This window comes from Oncorhynchus mykiss, chromosome 16 (assembly GCF_013265735.2).
Source record: "Oncorhynchus mykiss isolate Arlee chromosome 16, USDA_OmykA_1.1, whole genome shotgun sequence".
NCBI classification, from domain to species: Eukaryota; Metazoa; Chordata; class Actinopteri; order Salmoniformes; family Salmonidae; genus Oncorhynchus; species Oncorhynchus mykiss.
The window spans coordinates 28724081-28742420 of record NC_048580.1 but is presented as its reverse complement, the minus strand read 5'-3'; the positions used below and the strand labels follow the sequence as shown (position 1 = coordinate 28742420).

The following is an 18340-nucleotide window of genomic DNA, read 5'->3' as shown; positions in this document are numbered from 1 at the left end:
AGGTTTGGCGATGATGGGGGCAGCAACCTTAAAGAAGAAAGGGTCTAAACCATCTGAACCAGATGTTTTGTTTGGGGTCAAGTTTAAGGAGCTCCTTTAGCACCTCGGACTCAGTGACCGTCTGCAGGGAGAAACTTTGTAGCTGGGGAGGGGGAAAAGAAGGAGGAGCATCAGGGATAGTCCCATGAGAAGGGGTGGGAGATGAGGAAATGTTGGATGGGCAAGGAGACATGACAGAGTCAAATAGGAATCCTGACTTAATGAAGTGGTAATTAAAGAGCTCAGCCATATGCTCCTTGTCAGTAACAACCACATCATCAACGTTAAGGGACATGAGCAGCTGTGAGGAGGGTTTATTCTCCAGTTCTTTAACTGTTTTCCAGAACTTCTTGGGATTAGACCCATAAGGAGAGTACTGCTCCTTAAAGTAACTAACGTTGGCCTTCTGGATAGCTTGAGTGCACTTATTTCTAATTTGCCTGAACGAGAGCCAATCAGCCTGAGTATGCGTGTGTAGAGTGATTTGCCAAATGGAATTCTTGAGGTGTTGTAACTCTGCCAGATCACGGTTGAACCAGGGACTGAACTTGTCTTTAATTCTCAATTCTTTATGGACACGTATTTGTTAACGATACCACTGAAAATATCAAAAAAGAAGGTCCAAGCATCTTCGACAGAGGGGATTCATCTGATTCTATACCAATTTACAGAGGCCATATCATAAAGGAAGGCTCATTACATTTTTTTAGAAAACATATAGGTCATATAGTCAGGACAGATTGTTTCATTGAGCAGCCTTTATGAACATAGGTTGTAAAACAGTGATCACTTAGGTCATTACAGAAAAACACCAGACTGATACCTATCAGGATTATTTGTAAGGATAACATCAAGGAGAGTTGCCTTTTCTGGGTGTTTGGAGTCATACTTTGTGAGATTATAAATAATCTGAGAAAGATGTAGGGAGTCTCATTATTGCTTTAGGAATTGGCCTGGTGGTTTAAGCATGTCCCAGTTTAGGTCACCTAGCAGGACAAATTCAGACTTAGTGTAAGGGACCAGGAGAGCTAGGGCATTTAGGGTGGCTGATAACACCAAGCAACAGTCAACAAAGAGTTATTTGAAAGTTTAATGTGTAAAACCAGCAAATCAAATTGTTTGGGGACAGACTTGGTGGAGACAACTGAGCACTGAAGGTGTTCCTTTGTAAAGATTGCCACTTCACCAACTTTGGAAAATCCGTCTTGCCAAAAAAGGTTAAAACCAGAAAGGTTAACATCAGTGTTCAAAACACTCTTTCTTAATCACGTCTAAATAATGACCAACATATCTGGATTGGAGCTGTGAACCCACACTTTCAATTGATGCATTTTAGGTAATAAGCTTCTAGTGTTAATGTTAAGAAATCCAGGCTTTTACAAGAACAGAGATCAGTGAAGCAGATATCAGAGCATAAATTAGAATTGGGGCTAGCAACAGTAGATGGGCCAGGGTGTATATGTACATTTCCAGATATAATCAGCAGTAATACAAATCAGGGCACGGCAGAGGACAGGGAGAGCTCTGCAGTGTTGATTTATAAAATTTGCATGTGCATTAGATGGCAACAAGATCATATTGCACAGCAATTTCATCAGGTAACATGAATACAAACCTGGCGAGAGGTGGTTAGAGTAGGATGGGAGGCCAAGAGTTTGTGTAACCAATAGACAGTCAGAGTCTTGAGTGTATGAACAAACATAGACTGTCCCACGGTTGGGTAAACAAGCCATATAACAACTTGGGGCTAGCCATTGCAAGTTCAGAGTCACTCGCCTCAACAGTGCATGTGTGCTGGAGGCGAGTGAACGCTCGGGACAGAAAGGGGAGTGTGGCGAGGGTACCTATACCAGACAGGGGGAGAAAGGCCAGGGCAGTCAATGAACACATTGCCAGGTGGAATCCAAGCAGCAGTGCAGCAGGCAAATGGAGTAGCTGTCACACCCACTTGAGAGAAGCTTTTTTTCAGGAGGCAGATTCCTTCTAGAAAATCCCAGCTAGCTAACTAATATAGATAGCAAGTCTTTGTCCGTCTTTTCTACGTGGAAAAGGAGGTTGTTAGCTAGCTATATCTTTTCAGTGTCTGCAAATGGTCCTTTACGACGTCCAAACAAAGTTGTCCTATGGCCGTTGTATTTTGGGGATTCTGAGGAGGATATCTTCTCTGCACAGATGGAGGGGGCTTCAAAAAGCCTCTGCATTTGGGTTGGGAGGGGCTGTGAAACTCTTGCCATTGTTAGGCTCAAGAGTTTTCACACCTTTCACTTCACACTTCAGTGCTAGTTTCTGTCAGATTAGCCAATGTGAGGGAGCACTGGTTAGTTGGGCCAATTGAGGTAGTATGTACATGAATGTAAAGTTAAAGTGACTATGCATATATGATAAACAGAGAGTAGCAGCAGTGTAAAAGAGGGGTTGGGGAGGGGCACAAAATGCAAATAGTCTGGGTAGCCATTTGATTACCTGTTCAGGAGTCTTATGGCTTGGGGGTAAAAACTGTTGAGAAGCTTTTTTGTCCTAGACGTGGCACTCCGGTACCGCTTGCCATGCCGTAGTAGAGAGAGCAGTCTATGACTGGGGTGGCTGGGGTCTTTGACAATTTTTAGGGCCTTCCTCTGACATCGCCTGGTGTAGAGGTCCTGGATGGCAGGCAGCTTAGCTCCAGTGATGTACTGGGCCGTTCGCACTACCCTCTGTAGTGCCTTGCAGTCGGAGGCCGAGCCATTGCCGTACCAGGTGATGCTCTTGATGTTGCAGCTGTGGGGGAATATGCTTTGTCGTGCCCTCTTCACGACTGTCTTGGTGTGTTTGGACCATTCTATTTTGTTGGTGATGTGGACACCAAGGAACTTGAAGCTCTCAACCTGCTCCACTACAGCCCCGTCGATGAGAATTGGGGCATGCTCGGTCCTCCTTTTCCTGTAGTCCACAATAATTTCCTTAGTCTTTGTTACGTTGAGGGATTGGTTGTTATTCTGGCACCACCCAGACCAGGTCTCTGACCTCCTCCCTATAGGCTGTCTCGTCGTTATTGGTGATCTGGCGTTATTGGTGATCTGTTGTGTCGTCTGGAAACTTAATGATGGTGTTGGAGTCTTGCCTGGCCATGCAGTCGTGGGTGAACAGGGAGTACAGGAGGGGACTGAGCACGCACCACTGAGGGGCCCCTGTGTTGAGGATCAGCGTGGCAGATGTGTTGCTACCTACCCTCACCACTTGGGGGAAGCCCGTCAGAAAGTCCAGGATCCAGTTGCAGATGGAGGTGTTTAATCCCAGGATCCTTAGCTTAGTGATGAGCTTTGAGGGTACTATGCTGTTGAACGCTGAGCTGTAGTCAATGAATAGCATTCTCACATAGGTGTTCCTTTTGTCCAGGTGGGAAAAGGCAGTGTGGAGTGCAATAGAGATTGCACTCCATAGCTCTACCCTTTTGCTCAGTGCGAATGTTGCCTGTAATCCTTGGCTTCTGGTTGGGGTATGTGGTCATTGTGGGGACGACGTTCTCGATGCACTTATTGATAAAGCCAGTGACTGATGTGGTGTAATCCTTAATGCCATCGGAAGAATCCCGGAACTTGTTCCAGTCTGTGATAGCAAAACAGTCCTGTAGTTTAGCATCTGCTTCATCTGACCATCTGAATTGGAAGAAGGTTTTGATGTTGAGGTTAGTATCCTGTATAAGTCCTTCAAAAAATAGGCCTGTTGGAAGCTGAAACTATTATTTGGTAGTCTGCAGCAGACAGATTATAGTCCTACTTTTTTCAGCCGGAGCCGCGCATCATTGGGTGTCAGTGAAACTGGAAAGCTTTTTTAGGACTTTAATTTCCTTCTTATATTGTACAATATGTTTCCGCACACCTAGGCCTAGGCTGTTGATGGATTCAAGATGAGGTCGTTTTTATTGATCTCAGATTCTCAGTTTGTCAGTGTTAAAGTAGCTCGTTATTTCGATCATTTGTTCAGTATTAAAACAGTAAAGGTGTAAAATGATGTAGAATTGCATGAAAAGCATTTTAAAAGACAAATATTTCCCGGACCCTAGGCTACTGAAACATTTCCCAATGTATGCAACTTCTGTAAGCTCTTCTACTCTACTGCTCTATGCCATCTCTTTTGCACACCAGAATCTCTACCTGCACATGACCATCTGATCATTTATCACTCCAGTGTTAATCTGCTAAATTGTAATTATTCGCCTACCTGCTCATGCCTTTTGCACACAATGTATATAGACCATTTTTTTCTACTGTGTTATTGACTTGTTTATTGTTTACTCCATGTGTAACTCTGTGTTGTTGTCTGTTCACACTGCTATGCTTTATCTTGGCCATGTCGCAGTGGAAAATGAGAACTTGCTCTCAACTAGCCTACCTGGTTAAATAAAGGTGAAATAAAAAAATTATGCAAATGCAATGATACGCATGCAATGCTTTATTACCTCAAAGCTCCCCAGGTCACTCCCTTCTCGTGCTCACTTTTTGTTTCGTCACCTCCCGATTTACAAATTAAGCACTGAACACTGTACTCTAGACTCTAGCTAACCACCATATACTAAAATATTCACACAAGCCACTAGCCAGCCAGCCATATATCCTGAGTTAGAAGATTATGAATATTAGGCTATATTATGAAGTAAGAGCAAGAAAAATCACAATCATACATAAAATATTTTTTGTTTTACCCTCTTTTCCGGATGTCAATCGTGTCTTTAGGAGGCACTATAACTAGCGTGCCCACAATTTGTGAATGGCTAGCCCATGTTGGGTTGATGTGGGCTTGGTGTGGGCTAGCCTGTGTTGGGCTGGTGTAGGCTCAACTGTGTTGGGGTGGTGTGAGCTAGCCCATGCCCACTGAATACCCACATGGGGCCAATGGAGTCATGCTTGCTAGGGGGTCTCCTGCTAATCTCGAAACCCAGAACCAGATTGTCACGTGATTTACTGGATTTGGTTCTGGGGGGATTGTTGAGCTTTTTGGCCTAGTGCAAGTTGCGAAGACCACACCGCCTCCCCTGAAATCCTCTATCGGCCAAATTAACCCCTCCCCTTACAAAAGTCGAAAGATGCCCACCCCTGCGAAATCCTGATTTGTCTAAATCAGGCATTCCCAAACTAGGGGTACATGCAATGCCGTCGGTGGTACGCCAGATAAAAATGTGATTCACATTAAATATATATATATATATATATATTCTTTTACAAAAACTGTCCATTTAGTAAAAATGTAAGGCCGGCGTGCATAGAGACACATACCAGCTCTACTGGTGGTACTGCTACTACCAGCAGTACTACACCTGCACCTGTCGACGACACAAGTTGTTCTGCTTCCATGAGCACATCCAATGCTAAAATCAGTAATTCTACATTTGTTGTTAGCCCAGCTAGCATGGACACTCACAGTTGTGAATCTGATGCAGCCGAAGAGCTACTGCCCCCTTACCCGGGAAAGCACCGAACAACCGACAGGGACGATGGACCATCGAAGAGGTGCAAATATGATGAGAACTACATTGATTTGGGGTTCACTTATATTGGGAGTAGTGCCTTTCCTCAGCCACAGTGTGTTATATGTGCAAAAGTACTATCTCACAACTCAATGAAACCTTCACTCTTGCGCAGACATTGAGAAACAAAACATGCCAATTTGAAAAATAAGCCACGGGTGTTTTTGAGCGAGAATTAAGACGACTTTCGAGTAGTAAGACATGTATAAAAGCAACAGATTAATAAGAAGGGGCTAGGAGTGTCTTATATAGTGAGCTACTGAGTGGCTAGGACAGTTAAGCCGTGCTGCTGCTCTAGTTTCAACTGTTCTGCCTACGGCTTTGGAACCCTGACCTGTTCACCGGACGTGCTACCTGTCCCAGACCTGCTGTTTTCAACTCTCTAGAGACAGCAGGAGCAGTAGAGATACTCTGAATGATCGGCTATGAAAAGCCAACTGACATTTACTCCTGAGGTTCTGACCTGTTGCACCCTCGACAACCACTGTGATTTTTATTATTTGACCCTGCTGGTCATCTATGAACATTTGAACATCTTGGCCATGTTCTGTTATAATCTCCACCTGACACAGCCAGAAGAGGACTGGCCACCCCTCATAACCTGGTTCCTCTCTAGCTTTCTTCCTAGGTTCTGGCCTTTCTCGGGAGTTTTTTCTAGCCACCGTGCTTCTACACCTGCATTGCTTGCTGTTTGGGGTTTTAGGCTGGTTTCTGTACAGCACTTTGAGATATCAGCTGATGTAAGAAGGGCTTTATAAATTATTTTGATTTAATTAAGCCCCATACTATTGTGGAGGACTTAATTCTTCCTGCTGCCGCGGATACGGCTGGAACAATGCTGGGGGGAAAAGGCCAAAAAAACTATACAGACATTGACTGTATGTAATGCATCAGTGACATGGCAGGAGATGTTTTTAAACAATTACTGCTGCGTATACAAGCCAGTGAATTCTTTGTATTACAGCTGGATGAGCGAATTTAGAATAAAATAGATTTTGTATCATTTGATTTAAACAACATGCCTACCACTTTGATGATGCACTTTTTTTTTTGTGAAACAAACAAGAAATAAGACAAAAAGCGGAACTTGAGCGTGCATAACTTTTCACCCCCACTTTGTAGACCCACCTTTTGCAGCAATTACAGCTGCAAGTCTCTTGGGGTATGTCTCTATAAGCTTGGCACATCTAGCCGCTGGGATTTTTGCCCTTTCCTCAAGGCAAAACTGCTTCTGCTCCTTCAAGTTGGATGGGTTCTGCTAGTGTACAGCAATCTTTAAGTCATACCACTGAAATATTTATTTGGGCTGCAATTTCTGAGGCTGGTAACTCTAATGAACTTATCTTCTGCAGCAGAGGTAACTTTGGGTCTTCCTTTCCTGTGGCGGTCCTCGTGAGAGCCAGTTTCATCATAGTGCTTGACTTTTTTGGTTTCTACATGATTCCATATGTGTTATTTCATAGTTTTTATGTCTTCACTATTATACTACATATACTATTATATTACAATGTAGAAAATAGTAAAAATAAAGAAACATTCTGGAATGAGTAGGTGTGTCAACTTTTGACTGGTACTCATATATATATATTTTTTTTGCACATTTACTGTAACCCCTTTTTTGGGGGGTTGGCACAAAACTACCTTCATACTTCCATATTTGTTTTAATTATCCGGTACCGGTTACCTTCATACGAGTCCTGTGACACTTGTGGGGGGTCATAGAGCATAGAACACCATCGTGTTCGTGATAATATCCCCTTTCCACAGAAGTTCCTATTAGTTTTTAGCCCAAACGGTTCGGAAGCTATCAAACAGAAGTTGCCACACTGACGGTACTGACTTCAAACAAGTCTCTTGACACTTGTGGGGATTGTAAAGCAAAACAGAGAACACCATCGTGAGAGTCTCCCCTTTCCATAGTTTGCAGGTCAAAACGTTCGGACGCTACAAAATGTAGCGCTACAGACACTACATTTTTGGTATTTATCATGGTCAATGCAGCACATGCAACAATGTTGATAACGATGATGCTGTTTTCACATTGCTTCTTAATATAAATCCAGTAGTGTTCTATAATTACACTATTAGTTTGTGTTTCTTACATCTGCAAACAGCTAGTATGTCTATTCTTAGCAAGTGGAGCCTCTATGCTAATCACTAGTTAGCTGGCTGGCTGTTTTGCTCTAAATTGCAAGTGAAATTGCAATTGCAACATTTGGATAAAAATAAGGCCTAGGGGTCTTCCGAGTGGCACAGTGGTCTAAGGCACTGCATCGCAGTGCTAGCTGTGCCACTAGAGATCATGGTTTGAGTGCAGGCTCTGTCGCAGCCAGCCGTGACCGGGAGACCCATGGGGTGGCGCACAATTGGCCTAGTGCCCTCCGGGTTAAGGGAGGGTTTGGCTGGCCGGGATGTCCTTGTCCTATGCTTACTAGCGACTCCTGTGGCGGGCCTGGTGCATGCACTCTGACACTGTCTGTACCTGTAAGACTGTAACTACCAATTGGATACCACGAAAATGGTGAGAAAAAGGGGTAAAATAAAAATAAAAAAAATATATATATGTATAAGGCCTAGATTGTTTGCCCATATCGTTCAGCCCTGCATGGTAGATTCGAAATTAGTATAAAACAATCAGAATGGAGAAGACTCATTGAAATCACTTGGACTGTATGTGTTGAGAGTAACACAGTATTCATTAAGCACATTTTTAACTTGTATTATTCAAAAACATTAAATACTGTCAAATACCATCATATTTAAAAAAAAATGATATTTTGGAAATATCTCCCAGCCCTATTTTAGCATCCCACTAATAGCAGGTTTCCACTAGTTTTCACTACTTCTACTCATGGTCTCTAGCTGTCTGTCGGTCCCCCCTGAGTTTTTTAACTAGCCCGTTGCTTAACAGCGCTGCATGCGGTTCTGGCTAGAAACCTCTGGGCTGAACCCCACTCGGTTTGCTTGGCTAAACTCGAGCTATGCTGTTTCTTCAAGTGTGTTACACCAACATGAAGCACAATCCTTTACATTCCCCTTTAAAAGATACACCTAGCTAAGCTTTTTACTTCGAGTTGCTTGGTTTACACACCGAGTCAGCACTTGGAATTAATACACGCTACTTCCACTCATGGTCTCTGTCAGTCAAAATCGTTTGGCGGTAGCTAGCTGAAGTGCCGAGTATATGAGCTATCTAGTTGGCTAACAGCAGTTTTTAGCTAGCTATACTCGAGCGGTACTGTTTCTTCAAGTGTGTTACCCCAGCTGTTAAGCACAATCCTTTACATTCCCCTGTAAAAGATCATCAAAGCTGTGTGCTTTTTACGTTAAGTGACTTGGTATTAACACGCTATCGTCACTCAGCCAGCTAATTAGCTAGCATCCCTGTCAGCTCTACTTTCCCTACCCTGAAAGTATTTAGACCACTCCCCTGGTAAATAAAGCTTTCTGTTTCTGCTTTCCTGTCTTCCAGCTATTGTTACTCCCATGTCTTGTCCGACTTCCCAGTCAAAAAGCAGCGTGTGTGTAGCTAGCTAGCCTCCTCCCTGGTAATTCCTGTTTTCTGTTTTCTTCCGTTCGTTTGAAACGATGTCCTCGAGTGCACCGACCAAGAAGGAGAGAAAGCAGTGCAAGCCTACGCCAAGGCAAGTAGCACAGATCTAAGGGGGTCAGACTGTGACATGTAATGGCTGCAATTAGATCTGTGCTACTTGCCTTGGCGTAAACCACACTTTGGCGGCTCTCGTTGACTCTGCTAGCTGTGCGCATTGCTCTATCAAACGTAGATCAAGGTACATGGAAAGTATTCCCCAGGCCTCGTTCTTGCTCGAGGTAGATTTCGTTTACAAAAAAGTTCCAGAGGAGGGAGAAGCTGTCCAAGCTTTCCATCTGCCCCTCTACTTGAGCTCCTGGCAAGATTAGGTGGTCCATCTTCCCAGGGGACGAACCTTAGCTACTCAATATTGTTTGTAGATCAGTCAGTGACAATTTATCCATGGTACATCTCCATTTTTATGCTCTCGAAACATGGCCAATGACTGATCTCCCCTTCTACGAGACACTCCGATGCACTGTCACCAAACTCGAGGTCGGGTATCCTACGCCTCCCCCACCTACAAAGAAGATTAGGATGGTTGGAATCACCCCTCAGGGTAATTCCACATCCTTCCCACAATGTATACCAGCCTTCCCAGACTGTGTGTCTTCCAGGGTGGAGCCACATAAGTCACCTTCTCCGGTGACAACCTACCCCCACTTGGATATTTATGGCATGGAGTCATTGAGATGGTTCAACTCTCCTGTCGTGGAGCCTTCCCTGGTTGAACACCTCGACCCAAGGCTCGGGGAGCCGGCTGAGCCCCTCTGACCTTAACAACCAGAGTCTCCTCGGGAGTCCTGTGTCAGGTCACTCCAGCGACCCCCATCTCAAGACCCATAAGTCCCTGTGGGGTGGGTCAACACCACTGTCCCCCCAGTTCAGCTCTCTAATGAAGAGTTCCCATCACATCCAGGCCAATGGCCCGAGGTTGATAGTTCAGAATGTTTCCATTCAAAACAAGCAACCTCTTGAGGGCTACCTTGTCCAACCAGCAGGTCTGAAAAGTTATTTGTTCTTTCCACGGGACAGGTTGCCCACATGCGCAGTCCTCCCAGGGAACAGGTGACTTCTCTTGCTCCTCATCTGGAGCAGTGGCACATGTGTACAGTCTCCCCCTAGTTCCTACGCACCATAGGCCAGGGGTACAGACTACATGGGAATAGTGCAGTCCACTGCACAGGTGGAAGCATCCTGAGTCCTCAGACAAGATACCGTCTCTGTTTGCCAAGGGAGCCGCACAATTGGTGCCAAGTGAAGAACCTCACCAGGGCTTCTTCTGCTGCTATTTCTTGGTCCTCACAATCATATCAAGTACATTTTTTTTCCCTCAACAAAGTATTTTTCAGCAAACGTCTGTGCTAATTGGAAAAGACAAGCGCCGTGAGAGTTATTTAAGATCCTCTTCAAAGAGGTAGGTTTCAGATATTTTTGGAAGATGGGTAGGGACTCCGCTGTCATGACTTTAGGGGGAAGCTAGTTCCACCATTGGGGTGCCAGGACAGAAAATAGCTTTGACTGAGCTGAGAGGGGGTAGGGGTGGGAGGGCCATCGTAAGGGTGGGAGGGCCAAGAGACTTGAGGTGGCGGAACGGAGTTCTTGGGATGGGATGTAGGGTTTAAGCATAGCCTAAGGATTTACGGCACCTCAACAAGCGTCTGAAGGACAGTAGACCACAAGGATTGCCTATTCCTTGCAATGAGAGATCACAACATCCCTCACGCTAACCCACTAGAGGTCAGACGGGCTTCTGTACGCCTTCCCTCCCTTGGACCTGATTCCCCCCACTCTGGACAGTGAAAGCAAACAATCTAGCCCTAATCCTGATAGCCCCGCCACTGTTAAGGTCTACTTGGCAGCAATCTCATCCTGCCATGTAGGATTAGGTGAGACGACGATTGGGGCTCACCCCTTTCGTTTGTTGTTTTATTTAGTGAACGCACTGTCTTATAAGATGGACAGTTGCTTGCCTTGGCCAATGCCAAGCGCGTTAGTGACCTTCATGTGCTCTCGGTTCAACCTTCATGCACTCAGTTTGCCCCCAACTATTCCACGGTTATGATATGTCCTAATTCCGCGTTCATTCCTTGTCATTTCCATGACTCATAATAGCCTAGTCGAGCCACTGATATCTCCGTCTCAGAAATTTGTGTGCAGGCTAGTTGGGCTTTCCCTCACACCTTTTGTGAGGTTCTATTGTCTGGGTGTCACTGTGCCATCCCTGGTGCACACAGTCATTGGTGCTGGAGCTGAGTAGGATGGATCAGGTTCACTAGCAAGTACACCAACACAGGCTTCTCAGGAAAAGGGCTAATGGCAATCGGGACGTTTTGCAAGTGTCCCGTAGTGAGATGTCAAATCGAGTCGACTGTTAGAGAACTATGAGTTACGGTATGCAATCCAGGTTCTGTGAAGGAGATTAGGGAAACATTTTACCAGATTGCCTCTCTTGCACGACTCGTAGAAGAGGTAGTTTGTTGAATGAGAAAACAAGAGCATTGTGGGTGCAATATATACATGTAGGGCTCACACCCACAAAGCGTCTGTTAGGCATGATTTGAATAAAGTTTCAGTAAATAGGACACAAAGGGGCGTGTCCCATAGTAAGATGTTTCCCTCATGTCTTTCAGAGAACCGGGGTTTCATACTGTAACCCATGATTTTTTCTCCTCAGTAGTTTGTATCTCTCTCACAGAGTGGTGTGTTTCCATGTTCTGGTCTTGGGCTTCTCCTTACTTCCTCCCCTGGCTCCAAACTATCATTTTTCCAAGGCTGCTTTTATCCTCCTGGGACTTTCACTTCCTTTGAGTAGCTGCTTATAAATAGCATTCATTTCCATCCTCCAAATCTGTTTTCACTGTACCAGGAAAACATAGTCTAATTCTGCTGCTGTTATATTTCTCTCCTGATATTTATATAAAAGGAATGTCCATTACTAGAGTATTTATTACTGGGGTTACACCAAAATCATAGTCCTAGGTTTTTCTCTGTGATTCTCTTGGTACAGCCTCAATCAGATCATTGTCAAATATATATTTGAGAATGGGATCATTTTGGAAAAATAAACAGTGTTTTTTGAACTTGTTAGCAATTAATAATTATAGTTCTATGGCTAACTCATTATCCCCTTTTTATATGATATCTTCTGGAGAATGACCCAAACTTGTGCATTTTTATTATCTTTTATATGTTGTTTGTTATTTTGGCCAGATCATCATTGCAAATGAGAATTGTTACTCAACTCACTAACCAGGTTGAGTACGAATTACATTTGAGATATTTGAATTAATAACCAATATCCTGATATCAAAATCATCAAGCATAACAGTTCTAATAGTTAATAATAATGGCGCCAGAGGAGTGGCTGCCGTTTACGGTCCCCTAACCAATTGTGATATTGTGTGTGTTTCTTTTGCGTGATTTGTAACTGTTTTTTTCAAAATGTCTCTGCCCCCGTCTCTTATTACTGAAAAGAGCTACTAGGTATCAGGGCAGCGACACCGTACTGGAAGATTTTTTCTTTCACGAGTCGAACGTGAAAGATTTACTTCAGACGCCCGACAAGGCCCTCATCCCCCGTCATTCGCAGGAGGAAGAGATGGGGATATCGGGACGTAGGTCTGGGTGCCTTGTAAGGAACCGACAGCGAGTGGTTACCTGCCTTTACCATCGGTCCTATTAGCCAACTTACAATCATTGGATAATGAAATGGATGAACTACGAGCACGCATATCCTACCAACGGGACATTAAAAACTGTAATATCTTGTGTTTCACAGAGTTGTGGCTGAACGACGACCTGAATTACATACAGCTGCCTCCGGGAAGAAATGGGTGGTGGTCTGTGTATATTTGGAAACAACAGCTGGTGCACGAAATCTAAAGAAGTCTCAAGTTTTTTTCTCGCCTGAGGTAGAGTATCTCATGATAAGCTGTAGACCACACTATTTACCAAGAGAGTTTTCATCTATATTCTTCATAGCTGTCTATTTACCACCACAAACCGATGCTGGCACTAGGACCGCCCTCAATGAGCTGTATACGGCCATAAGCAAACAGTAAAACGCTCATCCAGAGGAGGCGCTCCTAGTGGCCAAGGACTTTAATGCAAGGAACCTAAAATCCATATTTCCTAATTTCTACCAGCATGTAAAATGTGCAACCAGAGGGAAAAAAATCTCTAGACCACCTTCACTCCACACACATAGATGAGTACAAAGCACTCCCTCGCCTCTGTTTGGCAAATCTCACCATAATTCTATCCTCCTGATTCTTGCTTACAAGCAAAAACTAAAGCAGGGAGCACCAGTGACTCAGTCAATAAAAAAGTGGTCAGATGAAGCAAATGCTAAGCTACAGGACTGTTTTGCTAGCACAGACTGGAATATGTTCCGGGATTCTTCCGATAGCATTGAGGAGTACACCACATCAGGCACTGGCTTCATCAATAAGTGCATCGATGGCGTCGTCCCCACAGTGACTGTACGTACATACCCCAACCAGAAGCCATGAATTACAGGCAATATCCGCACTGAGCTAAAGGGTAGAGCTGTCGATTTCAAGCTGTCGATAACCCGGAAGCATATAAGAAATCCCGCTATGCCCTCTGACAAACCATCAAACAGGCAGAGTCAACACAGGACTAAGATTGAATCATACTACACTGGCTATGATGCTCATTGGATATGGAAGGGCTTGCAAACTATTACAGACTACAAAGGGAAGCACAGCCGCTAGCTGCTCAGTGACATGAGCCTACCAGACGAGCTAAATTACTTCTATGCTCGCTTCAAGTTAAGTGATACTGAAACATGCATGAGTGCATCAGCTGTTCTGGACAACTGTGTGATCACCGACTCGCCGTAGCTCATGTGAGTAAGACCTTTAAATAGGTCAACATTCACAAGGCCACATGGCCAGACGGATTACCAGGATGTGGACACTGAGCATGCGCTGAACAACTGGCAAGTGTCTTCACTGACATTTTCAACCTGTCTGACTGACTGAGTCTGTAATACATACGTTTCAAGCAGACCACCATAGTCCATGTGCCCAAGAACACGAAGGTAACCTGCTTAAATGGCTACCGGCCCATAGCACTTACGTCTGTAGCCATGAAGTGCTTTGAAATGAGGATCATGGCTCACATCAAACACCATTATCCCAGAAACCTTAGCCCCAATCCATTTTGCATACCGCCCCAACAGATCCAATCTCTATTGCGTTCCACACTGCAAAAGGAACACATATGTGATAATGCTAATCATTAACTGCAGCTCAGCATTCAACACCATAGTGCCCTCAAAACTCATCAATAAGCTAAGGACCCTGGGACAAAAACACCTCCCACGCTGATCCTCAACACGGGGGGCCCCTCAGGGGTGTGGACTCAGTCCCCTCCTGTATTCCCTGGTCACTCATGACTGCATGGCCAGGCACGACTCCAACACCATCATTAAGTTTGCCGATGACACAACAGTGGTAGGCCTGATCACCGACAACGATGAAACAGCCTATAGGGAGGAGGTCAGAGACCTGGCCGTGTGGTGCCAGGACAACAATCTCTCCCTCAACTTGATCAAGTCAAAAGGAGATGATTGTGGACTACAGGAGAACAGAGCACGCCCCCATTCTCATCGACGGGGCTGCAGTGGAGCAGGTTGTTGGTTCATTGGTGTCCACATCACCAACAAACTAACATGGTCCAAACACACCAAGACAGTTGTGAAGAGGTCACGACAAAGCCTATTCCCCCTCAGGAGACTGAAAAGATTTGGCATGGGTCCTCAGATCCTCAAAAAGTTCTACAGCTGCACCATCGAGAGCATCCTGACGTGTTCCATCAATGCCTGATGTGGCAACTGCTCGGCCTCCAATTGCAAGGCACTACAGAGGGTAGTGAGTACGGCCCAGTACATTACTGGAGCCAATCTTCCTGCCATCCAGGACCTCTATACCAGGCGGTGTTAGGGGAAGTTCCTAAAAATGGTAAAAGACGCCAGCCACCCTAGTCATAGACTGTTCTCTCTGCTACCGCACGACAAGCAGTACCGGAGCACCAAGTCTAGGCCCAAAACGCTTCTTAACAGCTTCTACCCTCAAGCCATAAGACTCCTGAACAGTTAATTAAATGGCTACTCAGACTATTTGCATTGCCTCCCTCCCTCTTTTACACTGCTGCTACTCTATGTTTATTATCTATGCATAGTCACTTTAACTCTACCTACAACTACATATTACCTCAATTACCTCGACTAACCTGTACCCTCGCACATTGACTCTGTACCGGTACCCCCTGTATATAGCCTTGCTATTGTTATTTTACTGCTGCTCTTTAATTATTTGTTACTTATCTATTTTTTACTTAACATTTATGTTTATTAACTACATTGTTGGTTAAGGACTTGTAAGTAAGCATTTCACTGTTGTATTCGGCGCATGTGACATGTACAATTTGATTTGATTTTCTAGAACATTCACAAAACAGGCTACACTCTTAGAATTAAGGTTGACTTGAGGATCCCTGGAGATCCTCAAGGAGCCCTGGACTTTCTCAAGGAACCATTGCTAGTCAATGACATCATATTTGCACCTTTGGTTAGTTGAGGGTTCTTGGAGGATCATTTAATGGTTCAATGTAGCAAAGGGTTCTTGGAGGAACCTTTTCGGTGGCGTTTTAAGAGCATTTTGGATTCATTTTGTCTTTGGATTTGCCTGTCAGACTCAGCAATGGAGCCAAGGACTGAAGTAGCTTGTCTAACTGTAATTAAATTGAATTTCTAAATGGAATTTCCTGGCTTTTTATTAGCAGTTGAAGTTTATTTATAGTAAAGTGTATATATTGTATATGTCAGAAGACTGAAGGCGTGGCTAATTGGGGGCATGGCTTTCAATAAGTTATTTTAGGCCATCCATGAGAGTAATTGTCATTCCTGTTCATGTGTGCAGTTGTATAGTCATTAAAGGTTACAATCATTGATATATCTATGATTGACCTATTTCCACCTCTATTTATCTGCCTGCTGACTTGAAATTCAACAGAAAAATATCCATTCACTACTCCTATAAACAAATGCTTTGCCAACCACGCTCCTCCCCTCCACAAAGTCGACCAATCAAAGATGGAAGCAATGGATAGAAGAGAGCTGTCCCACCAAGACCAAGCTACATACTACTTAAAGGTTAAAGGCTGACATAATGTGAACTTAAAGGGCAAAGTAGTATTCCATTACAATAGTCACCATTTTGTTACAATATATTATTGATAGTTATGATATTAAAATACTAATGTAATGCATTTACTATAATAATAACAATAATAATCATGTCAATGACAGTAATAATATATTACAATTAAGGTTCAAATTTGAACCTCTCTCCTCACAAACTAAGTTCCTGTTTGAACCTTTACAAATGTGTCTTTTTCTAGAGGGGTTCCTCGAGGAACCTTTTTGATTCGAAAAGGTTCACCCACAGTGACATCATCATTTTGAATCCCGAAAGGTTCTTCGAGGCTCCTTTTCTTCTGAGTGTACACTGCAATAGCCAAAACCAACTATCCCCGTCTCAAAAAACCCTTATCGTATACTTTGTATGTGACTCTTTCTCCCCAGAGCCCCCGCAGACACTCGTGTTGTACAAAGCATTTGACAACTGATGTACAATGCATTTGACATTGATTGTGATTAGGGCTGTGGCGGTCACACAATTTTGTTAGCTGGTGATTGTCAAGCAAATAACTGTTGATCTCACTGTAATTTGAACATTTATTAACATAAAAACATTTAGCATCTTCAGGCTTCCACACATAGCCTACAAGCTATTTTAAAAAGTTGAATAAATCTATGTAATATAGCCTACACCTTCACAATAAATCCATTATTTATTTTAGACGGGTCTGAAGAAACATCATTTGAAGAAAATGTAGTCTATTTCAGAAGAAAATAATAGTATACTCTTGAGTTGTCCTGATGTGGCAATGTCAAATGGCTGTGGGCTATACTAGCTGTGGGCTACACTAGTTAATTTAGCTGACAAGATTAGCTTATAATTCCATGGCATTATTTTATATTATTTTATTATTTTATAGTATGAAGAATACAATTGAACAAATAATATAAATATTTTCTCCAAACGATTTGAGGGAGTACGCAGATGCGGCTATTCTGTGTTGAGTGGTTAACAAAGAAATTGTTTCACTTATATGCTCAATTGAGAGTTATTAATGTAACTTTAGTTGTTCTACAAACATTGCTATATGTTTGGATTTTTAATACATTGTAAGGCTTTTTTTTTTGCGCATGTTTTACACACTCTAAAAGTCTCTCATTCACAATTAGACACGCATTTGATAATGCCTCGAATTTTAGGGCGGCATTCCCTTTGTGGCTTTAATACACCCTAAAAAAATCCTTGCCTTTTGCGGCCCGAAGTGCTGTGTTGTGCCCTTCTCCCTGAGTGTGCTGCGCAATCCGAAGCGTATTTTCACTCACACGGCTCTCCGTCACATGATCAGGTCTTTCTCACAGGCTACAAGTTAAGACAGACACATCGGCGACGCAACTGCGCGTGTCCTTATTAAATTCCAAGGTGCATATTGAAGATATTGGAAGAACTGTCCACATTTACTTTTCGTCAGCCAACAAGATGTTTAGGCCTAACGAACAGCAAAAGCACGAGCCTATATCAACCTACTATCCCCCATAGTATAAAAGTTCACATTTTCTATTCTGTGCGAGAAATAAATATTCCAAACATAGTCTGGGACAGTTGTGGGATGCGATAGATCCCAAATGAATACAACCACTAGCATTAAAAAAAACAGATCAGAAAGTTTAGCTTAACATTTGTATAAATTCTTAGGCTATTTCCTCACATTATAAGCGCAGCAATGCACACATAGGCTATAAGCACAAATATTCCATTAGAGGAAAACACCATTATCAAAAGTTACCGCAAATGCAATTATGCATGTAATGCTTTTATTATAAAGGTGCATTTGATAGTGATCTTCCCCAAACTAGAAACTCACGCGCTGCTTATATATGCCAGTTAGGCTCTACATCCCTTGTAAAGTAGATTAATGTGTTTAACTTTAAGTTATTTGGCCACTTTAGTTGTGATACAAACCTTATTAAAACATACAGGCCTATGGGCTAGGCTACAGCGAGGTGTGCGACTATGATTCCAACAAAAAGGCATGGT

The 18340-nt window shown here is 43.4% G+C and overlaps 1 protein-coding gene across 5 annotated transcripts in view; it reads left to right on the top strand.

The window, feature by feature from the left end:
* afap1l2 (actin filament associated protein 1-like 2) overlaps nt 1–18340 on the top strand; it is a 140871-nt gene that overhangs the window by 24582 nt on the left and 97949 nt on the right. For 4 of the 5 annotated variants that reach the window (XR_005036500.1, XM_036946702.1, XM_036946700.1 and 1 more), the window contains exon 3: nt 12970–12976. The exons of the other annotated variant lie outside the window; for it this stretch is intronic. Coding sequence is in view for 3 of the 4 variants with exons in the window: in XM_036946702.1 (XP_036802597.1) it covers nt 12970–12976 (7 nt within the window). In the remaining variant the exon portion in view is untranslated. The remainder of the gene's footprint in view (nt 1–12969; nt 12977–18340) is intronic. 5 annotated transcript variants of the gene reach the window in all.